This window comes from Gallinula chloropus, assembly GCF_964237585.1.
Source record: "Gallinula chloropus genome assembly, chromosome: 1".
In the NCBI taxonomy this organism is placed as follows: Eukaryota; Metazoa; Chordata; class Aves; order Gruiformes; family Rallidae; genus Gallinula; species Gallinula chloropus.
In genome coordinates, this window is record NC_140085.1 from 95,678,674 (window position 1) to 95,702,262 (window position 23,589).

General features: G+C 44.4%; 1 protein-coding gene across 1 annotated transcript; it reads right to left on the minus strand.

Annotated features, from left to right (window-relative positions):
- Positions 1-3,118: 3,118 nt before the first annotated feature.
- On the minus strand, positions 3,119-13,367 carry SH2D1B (SH2 domain containing 1B; the record flags this gene model as incomplete). Its single annotated transcript, XM_084277433.1, has 4 exons — positions 3,119-3,156; positions 4,480-4,648; positions 6,936-6,999; positions 13,234-13,367. The coding sequence occupies 4 exons, from the start codon at positions 13,365-13,367 to the stop codon at positions 3,119-3,121; spliced, it is 405 nt and encodes a 134-aa protein (XP_084133559.1).
- Between the last annotated feature and the right edge of the window lie 10,222 nt (positions 13,368-23,589).

The following is a 23,589-nucleotide window of genomic DNA, read 5'->3' on the forward strand; positions in this document are numbered from 1 at the left end:
GGGAGCAATGGGGCAGCCCCGGTCGCACACCCGCTTGGGTTCCTGCCCCCGGTTTCAGGGCTCTCGCACGGCCGAGGCAATGCAGAAAGCGGTTGGGGCGTGCCAAGCCTCCCAGCACCCCGCCTCTGGAAGGCAGCCTCCGCTGGGCCGGAGCTGCCGCGGCTTTCCCCCTGCGCCCACAGCCAGCCCTGCGTGTTGGCCTGGCTTTGCCTTCCTTGCCCACGACAGGCTTGCGTAGTCCTTTGGCGCCGGATCGGGCGCCGGCAGCAAGCCGGCGCCCCTACTGCCTGTCGCTGTCCGCCCTCTCCCGCGGCAAGAGGGCACAAAGCCTTCCAGCTCCGGATCAGGACGTCCTGGCGAGGAAAGGCAGAGCGCCCGTGTGGCGATGGGCCAGGTGGGGCCGAGACAATGCCGGAGAGATGGAACAAGAGGCGCGGGCAGCCCGGGCAAACGCCGGGGACAGGGTTCGAACTCTCGGCCCTTCGTACCAGCTTCCGCGACCCGCCTTCTTTTCCCGTCAGATCCCCACGGCACAGCGCCGCCTGCAGGCCGCACGCCGCCCTCGCAGTGAACCCTCCCGAGCCCCATCCCTGCCGCTGGGGAGAGCGCGGCAGGAGCGCGTCCTCCTGCGCGGGCGTGGGGCGGCCCCGTCCCGTCGGGGCACCCCGAGGCCCTTTGACAATGGGGTTCCAAGACCTTGCCGGCCGTCGGGCACGACGCCTCTTGGCCCGCGCTGGGGGCACACATGTGCATGTCCCCCTGTTAGAGGTGTTGGAAAACGACGTGTAGAGCTTTCGATTGCCGCACTTGTTTGGGAACTCCTGTGCAAATTTAGTATTTCTAGTGTATGAGGGCTGCAAAACGTAGGAATGTTTATATTAACCTCTTTTCCCTATACTTAATAGAACAAATATGTAACGCAGCTGAATATTGTATATTAGTTTCTTTTTATTCTCGGTCCTTGCTTCCTCCTTTAAGTCCTTGATCCTTCTCACACTGTGTTGGAGGCAGCGCCTGAGAAGCCACGGGAGCGCGGGCTTGGGTGCACCCCCGGCTCCCAGTGCAACATCCCAAGCTGCAGTCACCCTGGCCTTGTAAATCCCAGGGCAGAGCACAGCTGCCCACAGCACGGCTTGTTTACCAGAGCAGCCACCAGCTGAAAAGCAGCGCGGCCCACTCCCTTGTCCTGGCTGGCTGTGATGAATAGTCTGTTCTGCCACATGGAACCACAGATTTGGGGTCATGAGGTATGACCCAGGATCCCTTGTCACTGAGGGTGTACTTGGGCCTGACTGAGCCCACATGTGGGCCACTGCCGAGGCTCTCGCTGCAGAGGCCCACAGCGTTCTGTACTGCCAGAGGCCTGGCTGCTGGGGCAGGGATTGCTGGGCACAGCAGCTGCTCAGCCCGATGCATGTGATACCCAGCTACCCGGCGGCTGCTGAGGTCCCCACGCAGATCACGTCAGCCTATGTGTTTCTCCAGGACAAGGGTTGCTTTTTTTTTTTGATCTCCAGTAGTACTGTTTTCAATAACTACTTTCTTTCATGATTTTTGGATGCATACATTAGTATTTTTGGCAATGCCAGAGTTAATTCTATTTATTTATTTCTCTCCTCCATGCTGTAAGTACCATTTGAGCCTGTCACCAAAAGCTGTTAGCAATGTTACATTTGTGAAAGAAACATAAGAACAAATAATGCCCATAAAAATACACAAATAGTTTGTGAAAGATCTTAAACACAAAACCAATATAAACATCTTCAAGGTCACAAACGAAGGAGGAGTTGATACTAGTAACCAGGAGAATCAGGACATATGTTCCAGTTATGGCTGAGGCTACTAGTTACAGACCACCTTAAGAACAAAAGTATAAATTAAATATTTAAAATTAAGTATAAGAACAACACAAAATCTTACATTAAAAAATAGCAAACCCCGTACACTTTATAATACAGAGCTAAAGACAGCAGCAAATGAAATGTACCAAGCGCTCTTATTTGGACAGTAACTGTTAAAAAAAGTGCTCATACCAACATGCACGTAGAACATGCACTTCTTGTGTAATCTACCAGAATTATCTATTGATATTAAAAACATTTAAAACCATTTTAATGTTGTTGCATAATGCTTCATGGCTTGGATTTAATACAGCATTCTTGTTTTAATTTAGATTATTCCAAAGGCAGGATAGTGCTCATATTCCGTGACATAGCAGAAATACTATCCATTTATCCAACAAGGAGTAACGTGAATCACGCACAATTTTTAAGCTTCATTTGATGCCAGTAGAATTGTCCTGGTTTTCAGCTGGGATAGAGTTAATTTTCACCAGAAGCTGGGAGGGGACACAGCCCGGACAGCTGACCCAAACCAGCCAAAGGGATATTCCATACCATATCATGGTATGCTCAGTATGTAAGAAGGAGAGCTGACCGGAGAGGAGGGGGTCACTGCTCTAGGGCAGGCTGGGCACTGGGCTCTGGCCAGTGAGCAAATGACATTGCACATCACCCACTTTTTATATTCTTCTGTAAGTACTGTGGTTGTTATTTCCCTCTCCCTTTGCTGTTCCAGCAAACTGTGCCACACATTTTACCTTTCTCGTACGATTCTCTTCCCCATCCCACTGAGGAATAAGGAGTGAGCGCGTGGCCGTGTGGCGCTTAGCGGCTGGTTGGGGCTAAACCACAAGACTCACGTATCTTTTTCTCAACATAGGTCAGTTCTGCCATACACTACTGCTTTATGCACAGTCATGTATTGTATTTACACAGTACTGCTTTCATTTTAGCAGTGGGCATCTTGAACAGTTTGCTAAAAATCCAAAATATACATATGTGCACAGATACCTTTTCCCCTCCCATATATATGTATGTACATGAATGTGTCTTATAAAAAATAATTTTTGCTGAAAAAAACTTAAAACATAACTTGTGCTTGATCTACTGGGAGAAAATACAGCTGCTCTGACAGTCTGCAAAAGGCGCTATAATTCCAGAGGTACAGATCCAGAGCAAAGAAGAAAATGGCCAGCTGGCAGCTCTCCCCGGCTGATCCATTGTGCCATGGCACAGCCTGAAATGGCAGCTTCCCAAATCAACAGGTTGCAGATCATTCATGGAAAGACAGCGATGTAATCACTTTCATAAATTTCTGTAAAGAAAAAATAACAACAAACATGTTTTCACTGCAAACGCCTCCTCTGATAGCCCACGGTGAGCAGGACGGTGTGTGCCTGCGTTGCTGGGCAGGTATCAATTAGTGAATTATTTTTCTTTCTCAGTATTTTCTCAACTTCCAGACTCAGAGCCTGAAAATACACTGTTCTATCTTAAGACCTTGTTAGATTTATTATGGTTTTTGAGAAGACAGCAGAAGGCAGAAATTGAATACTTAAGGACTCCATCTCCACTATGGAAATCTACTGTCTCTTCTAGCAGCCACCCTCAGACAGCTGTCCCTGGGCTAGAAAATCGAGTACCTGTTGCATAGACAAGAGGTGTGACTGCAGCATGGAGAGGCTGGCCTGCACAGCTGCATTCTAGCTAGCGTTACCCGTGAGGGATAAATCACATAGGAGATTGGATACTACCAAGTTTTCCTTTGCAATGACTGTACATAATGAAAGGGTTACCCTTGCTTGTTACCCTTAGTCTTCTAGCCAGAGGACCTAGAAGAGTGTCAGGGTTGTTATGCAGCCTGTGACCTGATGGGTACTGCTGCTGAGCATCATAAAACAGTAATATGAAAAGTGGCTTCCAAAAGTGTGTTAAGGATGCTGACAGGTTACCACTTGTATCCCTATTCATTCTCTGCAAAGCAAGGACGTAAAGATGACATGGAACTATGAAATGTGTTCTACCACTTTGAGAAAATCTCCATCTTTATTGTATCCTTTGCATAATATTTCTGTCAGGTAGGAATGTTGTATCTGTATCTTATACCTGGAACTTGTGAGCATAAATCAGTAGATCAGCCAGAGTCTGCACTCTGGTTCCAAAGCTATGACCCTGAGCAAAAGGCTATGTGCTTCTTATTTTCAACACAGCAACTTAAATTAGTCATGTTTTAGCACAAATAACATAAAACCACACCATGGACAATGAAGGTGAAGGACGGCCTCAATTCCCAGTGAAGTGCAGGGGTCTGGCAGCTTGGCAGAACCACACTGGGTAAGACGGGTTCTCAGCCTTCCCTAGCCTAGAAGCATCAGCACCCGCAAAGGAGTGAGCTGTGGGCAACATCATGCTTTGTCTTTGTACCTCTTTCCTTTTTAACTTGTTCATTTGTGGTGGATGAGTGCGTGTAACCTGCGAGCTACAACTAACCATTTTACAGTGAACGGAAGAGGGAAGGAAGCACGTTCAAGTTCTGTCCATGAAAGCTGGTCTGGGAGGGCACACAGCAACTATTCACCACAAACCCATCAATGCAGTCATCTTAAAAAACCCACAAAGAAAGAGCTAAATTTCTCACCATCATAAATTTGATCCTTTTCTGACTTGAACCTCTGGCTTCTTTGCGAGGCGTTTGTTTTCTTTACTGGGTAGCGGAGGTTTGTCACTAGTCCTTGATTTGGCTTTTCATAAGTGTATATTAAGTCTTTTAATGTTCTGAAGATCTTATCTGGAATACCTTCAGTGGTCTACAAGGAAAGAAAAAGAAAGCTTGTTTGCAATTGCCTTTCACAGAGAGTCCCCTAAGGGAGAGGAAGGTTACCTAGTGTCTTGTTTACTGAGGATTTGGTGGCAGAATATTGAACTGCCCTTAAAACACTGGGGGACACCAGTTTGGTGTCATGGCTATGGCACTAACTTCCCTTGCCATCTTATTTCATTTGAAAAAAGAATCCAAGTTGAGGAACAAAGTATTTAATTCGCACTTAAAATGTTAGTTTTAAACAACTATGTGACAAGCAGAAGCCATTGGTTTTACAAAATCTGCAGAGGACACTGGCAGGGGCCATGGGTCCATATGAAAGTCCCTGGCACCAGCTTCGACTTTTAGGCAGGAGTTTATTATTTGTCTCAGATTTGTGACTTGCACTGGAGACGCCCAAGGCTGAGCAGGGAAGATGGCACTCTGAAGCAGGGGAACAGCTTTCTCACAAATGGCTTTTTAACCTGCGAGTTCATTCAGCTGGGCTGAGCTGCTTCCACGGCACAGCCCCCCAGCGATGGGTGCAGAGACTGTGCTGTGCTGGTGACGTCAGGCGGGTGTCAAGACAGTGAGCACATCAATCAGCTCTAATCACAGTGAGGGTTCTATTACTAGTCATTAAAAGCGAGCAGGGCTTTGGGTTCACTTTATTTGCTGTCTAGCAGAGAGATGTGCCTGTATTTATTTTGTTTATCTGAATCCCTTATCTTCCCTTCAGCCCTGTCTGGACTGGGTGCTCCTGCCCCTGCATACTGGGTCTGGCTGGGATGGAGTTAGCTTTATTTGTAGCAGCCTGTAGAGTGCTGTATTTTGAATTTGTGACTGCAACAGTGCTAATAACATGCCACTGTTTTGGCTGTTGCTGGACAGTGCTGGCACAGCCTGAGGCCTGTCTCTTTTTCCTTCTCTGCTGCTCCAGCAAAGAGGCTGGGGGTGCACAAGATGCTGGAGGGGATACAGCCAGGAAAGCAGACCCGAATTGACCAGAGGGATATCCCATCCCATATGACACTGTGTTCAGCAATAAAAGCTTGGGGAAAATGGAGGCATTTGTAATTACAGCATTTGTCTTCTGAGGTAACCATTATGAGCGGTGAGGCCCTGCTTTCCAGGATGTGGCTAAACATCTGCCTCTGAGGGAAAGCAGTGACTAAACTCCTTTGCTTTGCTTGTATGCACAACTTGGCTTCATCTATTAAACTGTCTTTTATCTTCATCCCAGAGTTTCCTTACTTTTGCTCTTCATGTTCTTTTTACCCCCCACACTGTCCCACTAAGGGGCAGTGGGAGTGAGCAGCAGTGTGGGTGCTTAGCTGCTGGCCAGCTTCAACCCGTTGCACTCATGTACTAAGTCCATTGCTGAACCTGACCCTTAAAAAAAATCCCAAATCACCATCAGTATATTATTTCAGTCTATTATTTTAGTAAGCCAAAACAATCTGACTTAAAAATCTGAAGAACAGAACTCTCCTTTCACATCTTGGCAATACCTTGTAAGAAAAATTTCATTTGAAAAAAGGAACCTGTTTGACAGCACACCCCAGTAGAGTGGCTACAGTCCAAAATAGATGATATTTTGTCAAAAAACATTCTTCACGGGAAATTGTATCTTTCATACTCAGTCCAAACCACTAATTAGCAAGAAATTACCAGCATATGAGAGCTCAGTGATACCTTTATGGACAGAGTTCCTCTTTCCACTGAAATGCTACTGAGTTGTTGGTAGTCCTAGTGGATATTCTACTACAAGCAGAGGAGTGAGCCAGCTTTTGAAGTGTCCTCTCACCTTGCCTAAGGGGTTGATTGATGCAGACTACTCTTATAGTTATTCAAATAATGAGCAGCATTATCTGGGATCAGTGCTTCAGGTGCCTCAGAATCACACACAATTATAGACAGGTCTCTTTGAATCAAAACCACTGCAATATTTCATATCCCTACAAGATGCTGGGTGCAACGGCAGAACTTTCAAATAGAAAAAGCTAATTAGGACAGGAACAAGGAACAAAAGTGAGAGATTTTTCTTCAGCGCAATCAGAAAGAAATGGTCAAATCAGAAAGCAGCAGGTCCACAAATAACAGATTCATTTGGGTTATAAGGGAGTTCTACAAAGACAATAGATACTTATGAACTTGTATGTAATAATAAATACAACATTGAGAAGAAAGCAAACTTGGAAATATTATCTAAAGTAACGTGTTCATGTATATTATCTTTTTTTATCAAGACAATGATTTTTAGCGGAGTTTTTACAGATAAAACAGTTACTTACCTGTATTCTAAAATATCCTTGTTGTTCCCTGAAGATACGGTAAGTGTAGATCAGTTCTTCAAAGCTGTGAAAAACAATGATGTACACGTGATGCTTCTTATCAACTGTTTGACCACTGCAACTTGTTTAGACTGCTACAGCTGATCTCGACAGCCAGCTTTTGGTTTTGTTTGCTTGCTTTTACCTTAAAGAAAACTGCAAGGAAAGACTCAAACTGAAGAAATAAATCTAAAGGAATGCCTGATGCTAAATAGCATCATCATATATATTTTTATATATATGTATATATGCAGATTCACTTTTCCATTTGATTCCTGTATCGAAGCCTTAAAAATACTTGAGATTCTTTAAGTCAGATGTTTAATTGTCTGTTAGCCAAAATTAGTAATGCATGTTGTTTTCATAAGCCTCAGAAACACAAACACTACTGTATCATGCCTTACCAAATCAGATCTAACCCCCTGTACATCGCTATGCAGACCTGTTTGATTTTGGACCAAATTTATAGCACTCTTCCTTTGCCTTACAGAGTTAGGCCAGGTAGGCTAGAAGTGGGTAAGTGCTGCATGCAATCTGCAGTCACTGTACTTTGCCTAGCATATATTTTGATAACACGTGTCCAGCCAGCTCACCTCCGACATCTGCTAACCACCCAAGCTTTCCGCTTGCTTAAGTACATTTCCTGCGTTGCTTTTGTAGTACTGCAGCTCCAATAAAACAGATCGAGTCAAAGCAGTGAAAATGCTTCAAGTTTCTATGTCCAGAAAGGTGAGATGTCACTGAGAATTTTTATTACTTGTTCGGAGGTGGTAAAACACAAAGCAGACCCTGGGATTCCATTCTTGTAAGAGAAGTATCCTTGTTTCCATAATGTGCCAAAGTCCTTGCTGCCCACCAGCAGAATTGCTTCTCAGCACTAGAAACCACTTTGTGCAGATGTCAGTGTGGGAATGAACTGCAAGCCAAGGGCTGACCCACACACATTGAGAACTGCAGTATCTCTAGCAGCAGTGAGGAGAAAGGGAACTGTGACTCGGATGACTCTCAGACTTTACACTGTGTTGGACTAACCATCAGACAACTTTTCACAAAGGGAAGACAGTGCTGACATGTACCCCCCCTTCAAAAATGGGGCTATAAGGAATACCAAAGACAAAAGTCATGTGCCCTTTTCCTGGGGGAAAAATTGCCGCATCTCTAACAGCTGCAGTCATCTCTCAAAAGACTGACCTAGAGCTGAGAACAAGGACAAGAGATTCCCCTGGGACATGACACAAGACTGCAATGCTGTACAGAAGCAAGAAAATTGGCATGGGGCGATGCTCTGAAAGATTGTCTTTGTGAATGCCTTCTATATCATATTGATGGAAGTTGGGAAGGATAGGAGGAGAGAGACAGATGGACAAAGAAAACCATATTAATCTAAGTAGTGGTAAAGAATGATTCTGTAGGAAACTTGCTGGCATTCCTCTGAAGAAGGGAACAGGCGAGTGTGAAGGACTGTGTCCCTCAATGGATGCCTGTACCAGTGGACATATGACTCAACATTGCTGAAATATTGCACCTCCTGCTATTACTGCTACTTTGTGATAAAGGGGACTTGCTAATAAGATGCTTGTAAAGGGTTAAGGAAGACTTGCTAACAGTATGGTTTAAAGTGCCACAGTGAGTATGTCAAGGGATGACCTTGCATAAACAGTGTCTTGTTTGAACAACTCATTTTTAGTAATTTATAGTGAACCCAGGTCTAATAAACAAGAAACATCAATTGAGACATAAGTTTGAGTCTAACACCGTATTTTGAGTAAATTATGCACTCAAGGACTATGTGGTCTGTGAAAATAAAATGATTTCTTTGATGAGTTTCAGTGCCCCATCGGTCTAACAAACTCCTCATCTGTTCGACGACTTCCTTCCTTGCTTGTCTCTAATTGGTCATAAATTCAGGCAAAGCATTTCATTGCAGCTAGTTTGAGCTCCCCCTTGTCCTTGCAGGTATACAAAACCTGCTGAAACCAAACTTGTAGTTTGGATCAGAGTCAAGGGGTACATGAGTCTGCACAAAACAGAAGGTTACTTGTGGTGATGAAGAGGAGCCATCTGACTTCATCCCCACCACCCTCAACGACCACCACCAAACAGCAGTGTACAGGTACAGTGGGGAGGAGGTTATGGAAATCACCTCTTGGAACTCATTTTAATATGAAGCGGGACAGGTCATGAATATGTACAGGTGTATGAGGCAACCTAATGAACAAGTATCATTGAACTGTATATAACCAAGAAGAACTGCCACGTTAGTGTGCACGTCTGTGGTGGAGCGATGCCCCGTGCACCCAGCGCTGAACCGTGACAACCTGAAGTGAAGTCGATTCAGACTGATGGGACGCCTCAGCTCCGTGGTGGTAGACATTGCAACCTCTCCCTCTCTCTTCCACTCTTTTCTTTTCCTTTCCCCCTTCTCTTGCACGCTTGTTGTGGGCCACATAAAGTGACTTGAACCTTGACTCCGTTTTGAGTCTTAATTCTGTTCTTGGGAATTGCGAAGACCTGGTCACAATGAAACACCTAAATTGGACATCACTCAGGGGTTAAGCCCAGCCGCCCCCAGCCACCCAGAGCAATCTGGTCAGTTGGAATGCAAGGGGGCTTAACCTCTGCCTAAGTAGTCTCTCTGGTTGTGGATCGTGACAGTGAGGAGGTTCCTATGGCACACACTGGAATGTGAAGTTGCAGAATGTTTTTCACGTAACCTGCTGTAACCGCAGCACCACAAATCCATACAGTTATCCTCCCCATGCTGCCCCATACTATGACCCCTTGAGCTGTCTATGCCTTTGCGTATTCCAGATGTGGCTACTTCAACCTAGAGTATGTTTGATTTCACCAAAGTCGAGGTAGAGGTGTGTATGATACTGGGCATATACTCAAAAGCACCGTAATAGAGACTTATCAGCGGGCTGCATCTCTGTCCCCAGCTGCCAATCAAAAGACACTGGTGGGAGGAAGAGACACCACATTTTTTGTGACGTGTGAGCCTAGAAATGTCTGCAAACAGCAGGTAGTGTTAAAGACATGAGAGGCTGTGCAGTAGAAATGAGGCAAAGACAGAATAGCCAAACAGAAGAAAGTATGGAGTTTGTAAAATGAGATGTTTCATATTTTGAAATATAAGATTACTCAAGTGAGGGATTTCAAAGAACTTACGAAATAAAACTAACACAGACCTTTATAGGTCTTTATAGAACACAAATTTAATTCCATAGACATTCCCCCCATCTGTCGTCTTAGCCTCCTCATGTGTGATACCTGCCTAAATTTCATTTTACAGTTGTATCACGAGAAAACCACTGAGTTCTTGCAGAGCCGTTAGCAGAAAATGATGTTCAGTCAAAAGTCCCTGGAAAATGACTGAACAGGTCCTACTTCTAAGAACATTATTCTTCCTTCTCATTTCCCAGTGTTTTAATAGCATTTTTAATTATATGCAATCATTTGAGCACTCAGGCTACTGGTCGGTGTGGGTATATTTTGTCAACAGAGTTAAAACTCCATGAAATAAATACTGCAATGGCACATGTTCAGAAGGTGAACTGGAGATCTTGACCATGATCAAAAAAACCCCCCAGTCAAGTTCCAAAGGTGTGTAAACCACAAATGGGGGGAGGGGGAGAGGGGAAGTGGTGTTTTAAAAAAAAGTCTTTTAACTGGTATGCATGTTCACGAGAAGGATTTCAGACGCAGGTAACATGAATTGAGCTGTTGTGAGAGGGGGAATCTTAGGGCAAAATCCTAGGTCTGGGGACTTGTTCGTTTGTTACTCTGGAAATAAACAACTTTCTTCTGAAAAAGTGTTACTATGGACTGCAGTACTGCTAGAATAGATTTCCTTTGATTCACAGAGTTATGTGATGGGAATGAATGTTTTGGGTTTTTTCCTCCTTGAGATACCCATGGAAATTCACATGTTCCTGGCTTAAGAGTATTTTCTAAAAGTGGGTGTTCATTCTTTAAACATAGACATAGAAGCAAGAAACCCTACCAGCAAGTGGCAATGTTTGAAATTTGTTCTTTACCTGGCACCCAAATTTTGAAAGGTAGCTGCCTGGATACTATTTGACTACTAAAATAAACACGAAACTACCATTAAAATGGAAACTTCAGTTTCCACATTAACTACTAAATGCTTACTGACTGCTGCATATGCTACAAATTAACGAAGTGCCTAGTCTGGGCGCAGGAGATCCAGTGGCAGAAAAGCAGGGTGAGAGGAGGTTTTTTCTTGGAGAATGACATGTTGAGACTTAAGGAGAACAGCAGCAAGAGCAGTAGGTCTGGACTGAGGCACTGTCAGAGACCTGGAACTACTTTGGATGAAAGCAGCAATGTGCCGTGGAGGAAGACTTATCAGCAGATCTGTGCACCATCCCCAGTTAGGGAATAGATGTTTTTGAACTGGTCCCACCGTTCTGAATCCTATATCCTCCATGGGAATTCCCTGCCCACCAGTCAGTAGACACCCCCCCCCCCCAAAAAAAAAAAAAAAAGCTGTTTTCTGTAGCAAGTGCATCAGTATCTGTGCCCATGGAACAGCTAATTTGAGAGGTGTGCATCAGTTTGTGCATCAGCCACATAGGTACTAAGTGATGCTTTAAGATGTAATTCTAATCCAATAGTTGTCATGAAATAGCACTGAGAGGTTCAGTCATCCACAGACAGACAGTCCAGTCAGTGAGGCAATCTGGAGCCAGCACATGACCATCCATCCCATCTGCTACCTGAAGACAGCCCTTGCTTTCGCTTTTGCAAACCAGTATCTGTTATATCATTGCTGCCACCCCTGCAGTTTATTTGTTAATGCGCAAGTTAAAGTCAAATACAGTAAACAATGAAGTTTGTAGGACTAAAACCCCACAGAGGCTGGCTGGAAGCTGTTTCATGTGCCTACTCAGAACACTGTTGATGGACAAAATCATATCTGTAAGCTATCACAAGTTAGATCTGGTTTGACCATTAAAAAAAAAGGGCGTTTCTGTGGCACCAAGCTTAACATTGCATCTGCCCGCAATGTCCTCTGTAGACGTGCTCTCTCTTACACCAGCAGTTCAGGCTCACTACACACACCTAAACACCCCTTGGCTTTCTCATCTGCCTGTGCTGCACAGAGCAGCCATCTTCCCATGCCAGCCACTAATGCTGTCATTCTTCCCCTGTGCCACAGGCTTCACATGCCCTTTCCCTGCCACGCTCCCTGCCCTCCCCACATGCCCTGTGCTGTGTCCTTCCACGCCACAATGAAGGCAAGTTCCTTTATCCCCCTCCTTGAGGTCTCTGTCCCCTGCTTGCCATTTCTATTCTTACTCTGTCATTTCCTTTCTTCTACCCACCAACCCTGCAGTACTCCATTTCCCTCTCCCTTTTTCTCCTTCGATTTGTCCCAAAAGAAATGCTGTTTTTTATTATTGGTAAAAAATATTTTCTGTTGTTTTAAAATTAATTTGATGTACTGTTAAATAAAACTTCATGTCACACACAAACACATCCTCAAGGTGTAAAACATATCCTATGGCGTGTAAAACCTCGTAGGGTCAAACAATGAAAGACTCAGGACTTATAAACTTGGAACACACTAGGAGCTGATACTTGAAAAGAGTAAAACAGGCTACTTCAAAGGGAAATACAAGTACTATTTCCTACAGGAAAAGAAAATAGTAAAATTTCAATTGCAGTAATTAAAGTTAAGGACTAGAAGTAGCCATTTTCTATCCCCATCATGTTCACGGACCTATCATATGAATTCAAACAGGACCTTATATCTTTCCATTGCAGCTTTCCATTGTACTTTTAGAAACACCTTTGTAACACAAGGTCAAACTTTCATCAGATTAATCATTTTCCCTATGAAAAAGGAACTGGTTTGTAACCTACAAGACTTTTCATTCTCTAAACACTGCTAAAATCCTATTTACTCGGTATTCACAGTAAGAACCTTGAGTAAGGTGGGGGTTTTTTTGGCAGGCTAAGCTGTTTCTCTGAACTCCCCTCTCTGCAGAGAGAGCGAGCAGCAGCAGTGGATTACAGTACATCTGTCCTCTGTTACATAAAATGCCTTTTGCAAATGCCACCCTCTCTGTGCTCACATAAAGGCAGCCTAAGGCAACCAGCATCACTTGGATATATATAACCCCACCTTGGAGTTTAGGAATATTAAGTTGGAGCTATTAACATTAGAGAAGATGAACGCTTGTCATTGGGTCTTTTTGAAAACTGATAAAAAATTCAGTATTAGAGTACTCACAGAACACAGAGACACAAGGCTCCTTCCACACTTTCACTCTCCCGTATCAAATAGCTGCCATTCTTTCCGTTCTTGCTCAGCAGTTCTTCACAGGTTCTTCTTGTTATCTTGCCATGAAAAAATGGCAACTCCATGGATGAAAGAAAAAAAGGTCTCTCACCTTTCAAACCAATTCAGGGAGAGAGTCAGAAGCCTGTCACTGACAGAAGGCTTACTCCAGATGCTGCTGTCTGGAGACAACTGAAATTGGAGGTGCTAAGTACACACAGGAGGTCATCTGTGTTACTCTCACTGACCTGCCCCCAGTGAATTAGCCTATCAACCTGTGCTTACCGCTCACACAGTGAGGACAGGAAAAGGGAAATGGTTTATCTACGCTGGTCACAGCCTATGTTATAATGGAAGAGTCTTTTGTCACATTGTATCAGCAGACATTTGAGTTGTGCATCACACTTCTATATTTTTAAGTTAATTTTTATGTTTAAAGCTGCTCAAAACCCTGCAAATAGGGTTCTTGCTCAGGGTTTTGAAAAAATGCTGCTTGGTTTGATTCCTTTCCTTGCTAGACTTTCCTTCTAACATGGTTGTTGGCTTTTTTTTCTGGGATTAATTTTTTCCTGGTTTTTTTTTTTTTTCTGCTTTCTTTGGGGGTCTTGGGAGGGGTTTTTTTGAGATTTTACTTGATTTTTTTCCAGATGAGGCCTCACTAGTGCAGAGCAGAGGGGGAGGAGAACCTGCCTCAACCTCCTGGCCACACTTGATACACCCCATGATGCCTTTGGCTTTTTTGGCCATGAGGGCACACTGCTGTCCACCAAGACTCCCAGATCTTTTTCCACAGAGCTGCTTCCCAACAGGTCAGCCCCTAATCTGTACTGGTGCCTGAGGTTATTCCTCCCTAGGTGCAGTGTGGAGATTAATTGCACGGACTCTGTGAGGGTGTAGGCCAGAGACCTCTATTAATACACGTGTGCAAACTTTATACTTTTGCCAGTTGTTATCAGTAGCTCACTGATTGGGTACGACCTTGTATTCACACCCCTTAAGCTTTAAGCTGATTGGTTATTTTTTCTGTTCACACGCCTCTATGAAGATCAACTCTCTCAACATCGGCGCCCTGGAATGTCCCTCAGCATCAGCGTCCTTGAAGGTGTTACTTCTTTCCCTTGAGAATAACTCCAGCCAGTGTTTCCCTACAGGTAATACTATCAATAGCAATACTGTTAGTTCCCACGTGCAAGACCCTACACTTGCCCTTGTTGAATTTCCATAAGATTACTCTGCCCAACTCTCAGTTTTGTACCATCAGCAGAGTTGCTGAGGGTACACTCTATCCCTTCCTCCAAATTGTTGGCAAATATATTGAACCCAAGACTGACCCCTGAGGAACACCACTTGTTACAGGACTCCAACTAGACTGTGCCACTGATCACAACCCTCGGGGCTCTGTCTTTCAGCCAGTTTTCAATCCAGCTCACTGTACATTCATCTAACCCACATTTCCTGAGCTTGCCTATGAGGATGCTCTGGGAGATGGTGTCAAGAGCCTAGCTGAAGTCAAGGCAGACAATACTCACTGCTCTCCCTTCATCTACCCATTCAGTCATGCCCTTGTAAAAGGCTGTTAGTCCGACATGACTTCCCCTTGGTCAGTCAGTGCTGACTACTTGTGATAACCTTTTCCTCTACATGTTTTGAAATGACTCCCAGAACGAGCCTCTCCAACGTCTTTCCAGGGATGGAGGTGAGGCTGAGTGCCCTGTAGTTTCCTGGGTCTTCCTTTTTGAAGGCTGGAGTGACATTGACTTTCCTCCAGCCTCCAGGCAACTTGCCTGATCTCCAGGACCTTTCAAAGATGGTGGAGAGTAGCTTAGCAATGACTTCTGCCAGCTCCCTCAGCACTTGCAGGTGCATCCCATCAGAACCCATGGATTTGTGGAGATCCAGTTTATTTAACTGGTCTGTAATTAGATCTTCCTCGACCAAGGGAACATCTTCCTTACTCCAGACTTCGTTACTTCCAAAGTAACTCCTGAGGGCTGGCCTGAGCAGTGAAGTGTGAAGCAAAGAAGACATTCTGTAACTCTGCCTTAGAATCATAGAATTGTAGAATATCCTGAGTTGGAAGGGACCCATAAGGATCATTGAGTCCAACTCCTGGCTCCACACAGGGCCAGCCAAGTCAGAGCGTGGGACTGAGTGCATCATCCAGATGCTGCATGAACTCAGCCAAGCTGGGTGCTGTGACCACTTCCCGGGGGAGCCTGTGCCAGTGCCTGACCACCCTCTCAGTAAAGAACCTCTTCCTAATAACCAACCTACATCTCCCGTCGCAGTTTCATACCATTCCCTCGGGTCCTGTTACACCAAAGAGAGATTGACATCTGCCCCTTCACTCACTCTTGTAAGGAAGCCACAGACCGTGATGAGCCCTCTCCTCAGTCTCCTTTTCTCCAGGCTGAACAAACTAAGGGACTTCCCCCTCAGACCCTTTACCATTCCCTTTCCTCCCATCTGGACACTGTCCAGTAGTGCTTTCTGTGCATCCTCTGTCACCAGGACATCTGCCTCATTCAACAGTGGGACCACATTTTCTGTAGTTTTCCTTTTGCCACCAATATACATGAAGAAAAAGTTCCTGTAATCTTGATGTCCCTTGCCAGGTTTAGCTCCAAGGAGGCCTTGGCTTTTTTTTTGTTTCATCCTTGCATACCCTGACAGCATCCTTGTAACATTCCCAAGTGGTCAGTCCCTTCTTCCACAAAATGTAGACTTTCTTCTTCCACTTGAGCTTTTTCAGAAGCCTGATTTCTTGCTCTTAGGGATACACCAATCCTGAGCTTGGCGGAAGTGGTCCTTGAATACCAGACAGCTCTCATGAGTCCCCAATCGCATGTTTCATGTGGCAAGGTTAGAGTTCTGCTCTGGTTAATCTAAGCTCATTTGTTTTAAAAATCTCTCTCCTTAGAAGGCATCATGAGAGGAAGGGGGAGGAGTTGTGTGCATTTTCAGTTCCTAATATGGTTTCTAGTTCTTTATTGAAACAAAGGAGTGATAATCCCAGGCAGAAATTCTGACTGTAAACCAGAAACTTCAGACACAACCTTCCTGTGGTTCACCGTGCACCATGCATGATGCAAGTACAGGTCTGGCAGAGTTGAGAATTTAAAGGATATGCCAAGGCAATACAGTTTCCATTGTTTTCCCTGACAGTGTTTGATAGAAGAGGACACATAGGAATTGATACGATCCTTTTAATCTTACCTTAGTTATCTATAGTATTCACATCAAGCTGTGAATAGCAGCTTGTTTTAAAAGCAGAAATCAGGAAAATTTACCAGAGAAAGAAGTCTGGGAGGGAGAAGGAAGAGAGAGGCTGTAAATACGGTCTGATCTGTCACTTATCCACACACATAACTCAGTGGCTGGACACAGAAAATCCACATTGTCTCTTGTATCCATACACACACATATATGTGCTTTGCTCTGGCACCAGTGGGCTAGCCCAGGGCAAAAATGCGAGGCTCTCACAGAGACAAACCAGGACTTGCACATCACAGCTTGGGCTACCTGTTGATGGACACTGTAAATACCTGGAAGACAGTGGGATATGTCCTTGTCAGCCACCATGGGGTTGTGCCATGAGCCTCACCGTGATTTATGCCACACAGCACCAAATCTTTACTTTGTATGTTGGGATCACGGAACAATGTATCTCTGTGGCCCAAATTTAACTGTAAATCTGAGCAAGCAACTCTGAGTAACCATTTCCTAACAAGTGTTTCTGCTTACACAAACCCACATAACCCACGCTGCCATCACAGCTGAGTTAGAGAAGTGGTCAGAAATATGAGGTGATAGTATGAACTGTGATGAAGTCTGTGCGCATTTCAGTTTCTGGGTTAGGGTGATGCAGAGACAGTGCAAAACCTGGGTTTCTTCACCACTGTTCACTGATAAAAATTATGAGAGTGCTTGATGTCTGAGAGGCTCTCATTTGAATAAAGCTGAAGGGAGTGTTGCCCACACAACAGTTAGGAGCAGAGGCTTTCTCAGTGAATTCGGGATACTGCATGGCATAATAATTTCTGTGCATCCAGAGCGGAGTGGGGGCTTCTGGTCAGCATGGAGGAGTGCTGTCCAGGAAGCTGCTGTAATCTGTGGTGAAAGACATGGCAGGTGAGCCTGGTCTCATTTCTCACCAGCAGCTCGTGCTCGTGTTGGCCACGCTTACAGCAACCACAGAGTTTGAAGCCACTCTAATTCATGCTGTGGATGGTTTGCCACCATAAGGGCTTTTTGTTTCATAGGAAAAGACGACTGAGAACCTCTCTAAGTTCCATGTGGTTCGTGATGAGAGGCCTGGGGAGGTAAAATGTCAGCGGTGGCCCAAAATGGTGGGGCCTGACTGGTTGAGTCAGTCACGCCAGGCCGAGCCTGTGGGTGCTGTCGCTCAAACCTTAGCTACACCAAACCAAGTTGTGGCTGTTGTGAATCCGCCCTTAAAATCATCTCACTCTTCCAGCGTAGGATTAGGTTGTGTTTTTGTCCTCATGCACCGAAAGACACTTCACAGCTCCCTGGATGGCCTCCTGCAGTGACTGGCCAGCCTTTCAAGCGTTAGGGACAGGGAAAGAGAAGCTCTTTTTCATGAGAGACTCCCACGAGACTCTTACTCGGAGAGAAATTAGCTAGATTATTTTCACTTCCTAAAAGTCTTCTAGTCAGTCTTGTGTATTCTTACCTAAATGCAACCACTTCCTTCAGTCTTTCCCACAAGTTGCATTTGCTTGCTATTGTTCTCTTTGCTTTTCTCTGACACCACTTTGACTAGTACTTCTATAAAATTTGACACCTCTAAGTGAAGAAGTCTTTTCATTTAAAGAGAAGAATAGTTGGCTACTCTTCCTTAGGCAAAACAGCTGTTACAGAAACAAGACTGGCAACGATTTTTTTTCAGCAGTGCCAAGTCCTGGGTGACCATAACTCTCGTTTGTTCTCTGCCATATTGCTGCCTTTGCCCATTTTCAGTTTTTCTTTCTGTTAGTTTAAAAATTAGCAGGGCTTTTTCATGGAGACATCTCATATTGTCGAGCACATGCGGAGCTCCGGTTCTATCACCTCTCCTGGCTGCAGCTCTAACGCAGCAAAGCTCTTGATTGCACCTCTTGTAAGACTGAGAAATCCAAGGAAGAGCTAGGTTGTTCGACAACAGCGAGAGTTAAGTGCTCCATGAATAACTGGGGAGGGCACAGGAGACCAGGGTTAGATTGAAAGCTTTGGTCAAAAAAATAGCTAAAAGCAAAGCTGGTGAGCTTGAGTGCTGGTGTGAATAAGCAGGAAGCTGAGTGGTCATTGGCTGTTTGACCAGACAGTGAGAACCACAAGATAAGAACAGAAAGCAAGCCGAGTTCTAGCGAAGTCTCTTGAAGATTTGAGTTCTCGTTGCGCTGTGTCGCTAGGCAGTCACTGTACTGTGGCTTACTGTTCAGACCGAACCAGTAAAGGTTGTAGCAAGAAGGACCATTATAGTAACACATTACATTTAGTTTTGCAAAATTCACAACTGTAGCACAATAGCTACACCAGCCTGTACTTCTGCAGTGTATCGTGCCTGGCTGCAAAGTGGGTTTTGTGATAAATGTTGATAGCAAGATTCATGTTAGGCCAAAAGAAAAAACATTCTGATGTGAATTCAAAAAGTTTTAACTCTTGTGCCTGTTACTTATGGATTACTGCTAGACCTGTCCCTGTGGTGCCAGAATTATTCCCCAAGGCTTCCAAAACTCTGCTGTTAGCTTTCTAATCAAACTTAAACCCAGGAGGAAAAGCCTGACTTGCAACCCTCTTAATATTTTTTAAAATGCAAGTAAATTGGAAGTGACCCTTCGAAATGCAAACTTCTCTGTGCTAAAATTAAAGTCATATAAAATTTTTAATTGCTTGGTCCTATATCTATAAAATACATTAGTATGTGTAGAGTAGTGAATTTTAGTCTTGAAATTATCTAGGCTAAAAATTTACTTGCATCATCAAGTCACAAAATAACATTTTCCTTCTCCATGGCAACCCCTGTTGTCAGGGTCCTCAGTGATCCATATTCAAATACTTCCTGAGCTTATAAGATTTCCAATCTTTGTATTTAAGTTAATTGAATTCTTAGGGAAAAAAAAAATCACAAAATGGAAAAACTGAGAGATTGGGGGGGAGGGAGGGGTGTGTTTCAATTGACTTAAGAGTTTCCAGTGTCCTTAAACTTAGGAAACTGGTGCCTCCTGACTTTGGCCAGCCAGAGGGAATAATTGCTTGAAGGATGTAGCATCCCACCAGTACTAACAATTCAGCTGCTGCACAAATGTAGAAGAACAATTCAGCCTGACATATTCCAGGTGCCAGGTGTCACCAAACTTCCTCTGCAGGCTTCAGTGAAACACCAGTTTCACAAAAAAAAATATTTACTTGAAGTTCATTCAATCCATCCTAAAGACCACATATTTTTGAAGGAAGTACATTTAGACTTTCTTGTAACAAATCTACACTACTATGATAACATGGTCTTCAAGACTAGAAAGCACATTCTTCAGCTTCATTTTCACAAAAGCAGCTCCCTCCCACAGTTTGACAGTCTTGATTCATGTTATGTGTTATACACCCTGTAAGTTCAGATCTTAAGACATCACTGGTCTCAAATATCACATAAAACTATTCATGAAATGCAGTAAGAAGTCAGTTCACACCACAGTGTCCTAAAAGTACTGGCTTCCTGTTAAGAAATGTGCAAATAAGCTGTGGGAGATGAAAAAAAATCCACATATACTTAATGACATTTCTATACTTCTGCTGCTACTAAAGTCAGTATAACTTCATATAAAACTCTCTTTTCTAGCTTTTTTCATACTATTTGACAGCAAGACTCTTGGCTAGGGTGTTCATCTGTCCTTTACATCTAGAGCAGTATAGACAGCAACCTCTTTTTTATCTTCTGGTTTACTAATAGATCTCCTTACCTCTACTAGTATTTTTCTATTCAGTAAGCTGCCACCATCCTGTCCAGAGTGTTGCATACCTAGCAACTACAGCTTGCTGCTTTGGAGGAGTGTTTTGTCATTGTGCTGGTGGTTTCTCAGCTTTGCATAATCTTGAAAACACTTTTTAGTTATTTAGTTTAGTTGTGTTCAGCACTGCATGTTGTAAAGGGTAGCAAACAGGATGACAACATGCAAACTTCAGAAGGCTTCTGCGTAATTTTCTGAAGCACTTTGATGCCAGCACTTAATTATCATCCTTCAGCTACCAAACTTCCTCCATGTATTCCTATTCCTTTACTGATTGTTTGGGCACTACTACAGAGACATGATCAGAGATCCAGGGTCTCCAAGTACATGATGCAGTGCATGCACCAGGACAAAATGATGGTCCAGACTTTCAAGAGTTTACAAGACAAGTTCATGTGGATCCTGGGCTTGAATCCATACCTTCAAGGTGGACAGACATGAATCCCCATACTTGAGAGTATGGCTTATACTTGAGAGTATCAACTAGGCTAAAACTCAAATGGATGTTTAAATCAAAACATAGAATTTTTGGTCTCAGTCAAAAAAAAATTGGCCAGAACTGTTTAAACCAGAATTTGTGGATCATATCAAAAGCAAAGCATTAAAACTGCTCACCTGATGTGAACCAAAGCCATTTTTATATCCCACTTCCAACAGTGGCCACTAGCAGGTATGTAGAAAAAGAAAGAGTAAGAAATATATTTTGTATGAAAGCGAATACATGTTTGGTTTGTTTTGGGTTTTTTTTTGTCCAAGAAAGAATAAAAACCATGGACGAACAGGTAGGAGAAACCATGAAGATGAGTAGGAAAGGACATGCCCTGGGAACAGTAGACAGAATCTGCAAAGTTTAGATGAAGACTGATTATGAGAGGCTAGAGATGCCCCACTGAAGGTGTCATTCAACTTTGTGTCCATTTTTTTTATGCTCCATGCTGGAGAAGCTAAAGGGAGGAATGGTTATAAGGAAAACTGATTGGATAGCCAGAGATTTCAGAGAGTGCATCAGTTAACTGAGACAGAGGGGTTTAACAGAGGGGCATGAGAGTTTGTAAGCAAGTTGTTAACAACCTGTGGATGCATTTGTGCCTGCAGCAAAAAGAAGCAGGATAAAGATCTCAGTATAAATCTGCTGGGATTCCTCAAAATAAAAGCCAGAAAGAAGGGAATCCCTTGAGGAGAGTGCAGATCACAAGGGACCAAATCACAGGAGAGAAGGAACAGTGTCATGGTTTTGCATGGCAAGGTCCTGGTGGAGAAGGTGTGTGTGGGGGGTTTGGGGGGTGTTGGGGGGGTGGGCTGCAGGTGTGGCTTCTGCAAGAAGCAGCCAGAAGTTCTCTGCAGGCCTGACAGAGCAAACACCAGTCGGCTCAAGGCCAGACCTGCCACTAACCAAGGCTGAGACAACCAATGTCGGTCACAGCGCCTCCGGGAATCACACGTAGGACAAAAAAAACCCACAAGTGGCCACTTTTTGCCACCATAGCAGGAAGCAAGAAGATCTAAGAAACTCTGCAGACACCAAGGTCAGTGAAAAAGTGGGGGAGAAGGTGCCACAGGCACCGGTGAGAAAGATGCCCCTGCAGCCTGTGGAGAAACCCATGGTGGAGCAGGTGTCCTTCTGCAGCCCATGGAAAAGGCCGAGACCCCACCTGCAGCCTGTGGAGAGGCCCCACACTGCAGCAGGTGGAGACATATGGAAGATACTGTGACCCGTGTTGGAGCAAACTCCTGGCAGAACCTGCAGCCCGTGTAGAGAGAGAGAGAGACCCATGCAGGAGCAGGTTTGCTGGGAGGACTTGTGGCTTTGTGGGGGACCAGGCTGGAGCAGTTTGGGCCTGAGAGACTGAGACAGATTCTATGATTTATGACTGCACCCCATAGCAGTGACACACGCTGGGGCAGCTGGTGAAGAGCTGAAGCCCTGTGGGAAAGGGTTATGTTGGAGAAGTTCATGGAGAACTCTCTCCTGTGGGTGGGACCTCACAGTGCAGCACAGGGAAGGTGTGAGGAATGCCCCCCTGGCCAAGAAGGAAAACAACTCATGAGGCACTGACCAAAACCCCCATTCCCGGGCCCTCCCCATGCCGTCCCATAGGAGAGATGGGAGAGAAATCACGACTAAAGTGAAGGCTGCTAAGAAGGGAGGGGTGGAGGGAGGTGCTTTAAGATCTCTCACACTTCTCATTACCCAGCTCAGGTGTCACTGGGTGTGCAGTGCAGTGTCATCAATTAGAGAGTTTCTTTCCATTTTCTGTGCTGAGTCTGTTTTGTCCATGACACTAATTGCGGAATGATCTCTCCTTGTCCTTATCTTGACTCCTAAGCCTTTCAATATGTATTTTCTCCCCTGTCCAGCTGAAAACAGGAGTGATAGAGCAGCTTTGGTGGCATCTGGCCTCCAGCCAGGGTCAAACCACCACAAACAGAGATAGACAAAAGGGGCATAGAAGGAACAGGAATCAATAGGAACTGTAAGCGAGATCCTGGGAGGAGTCCTTAAAGTAGGAGACATTAAAACCATGGGAAGATGGACACATGCCTCAAAGACAGTTACAACCATGCAACAGGTCAGTGGATGAGGTAAGCCATGGGTGAAGTGAAAGGTGGAGGCAAGACACCAAAGCAGGGAAAGTTGGGGAGAAAAAAAACCAAAAGAAACCATGTGATGATTCCTACCTGTTTTGTGGCTTTCAGAGCCTAAGACCATCATGCTGTCAGCTTACTTACCAGCAAAAGCAGCTCCCTGTCTCAGCAAGAAACATTCTCCCTAACTGGTCTTCTACTAGTTTTCATTATTTTGCAAAGGATTAGATTAAGATTTCAGAAACTAGACTACAGTTTAGCTCCTCAACCAAAATTAGTTCTTCATGGAGTAGTCGTGAACCCCTGTTCTTTTTGACAAAAATTAGTAGAGGCCAACATTTACCAAGGGCTTTACGCTTTTAGAGCGTGCTCGGATTAGAACTGCTGAGCCAGGCAGGAACACTTTTTCTGTGATTTAGTTAAGTGAGGAGGAAGAAAGGACTTGAGCTACGGCAGCACAACTACAACTCACTAACTCTCGCTGGTGAAGCTCTCAGTTCTGTTTCATTTTGCCTCTCTGGCAGATAAAGCTTCCCGCTGCTGCTGTTGCTAATATCAAATTCATATTCAAACCTAAATGCTCCATCTCACAGCATGAAAGCTGTGGGAAATGATTCTCTGACTTGGTGTCTCTGAAAATAACTCCATTGCACTGGTTAAATTAATCATGAAGCAGGAATGAAAATTAGCATCATGAACACTTCAATTTTTCTTT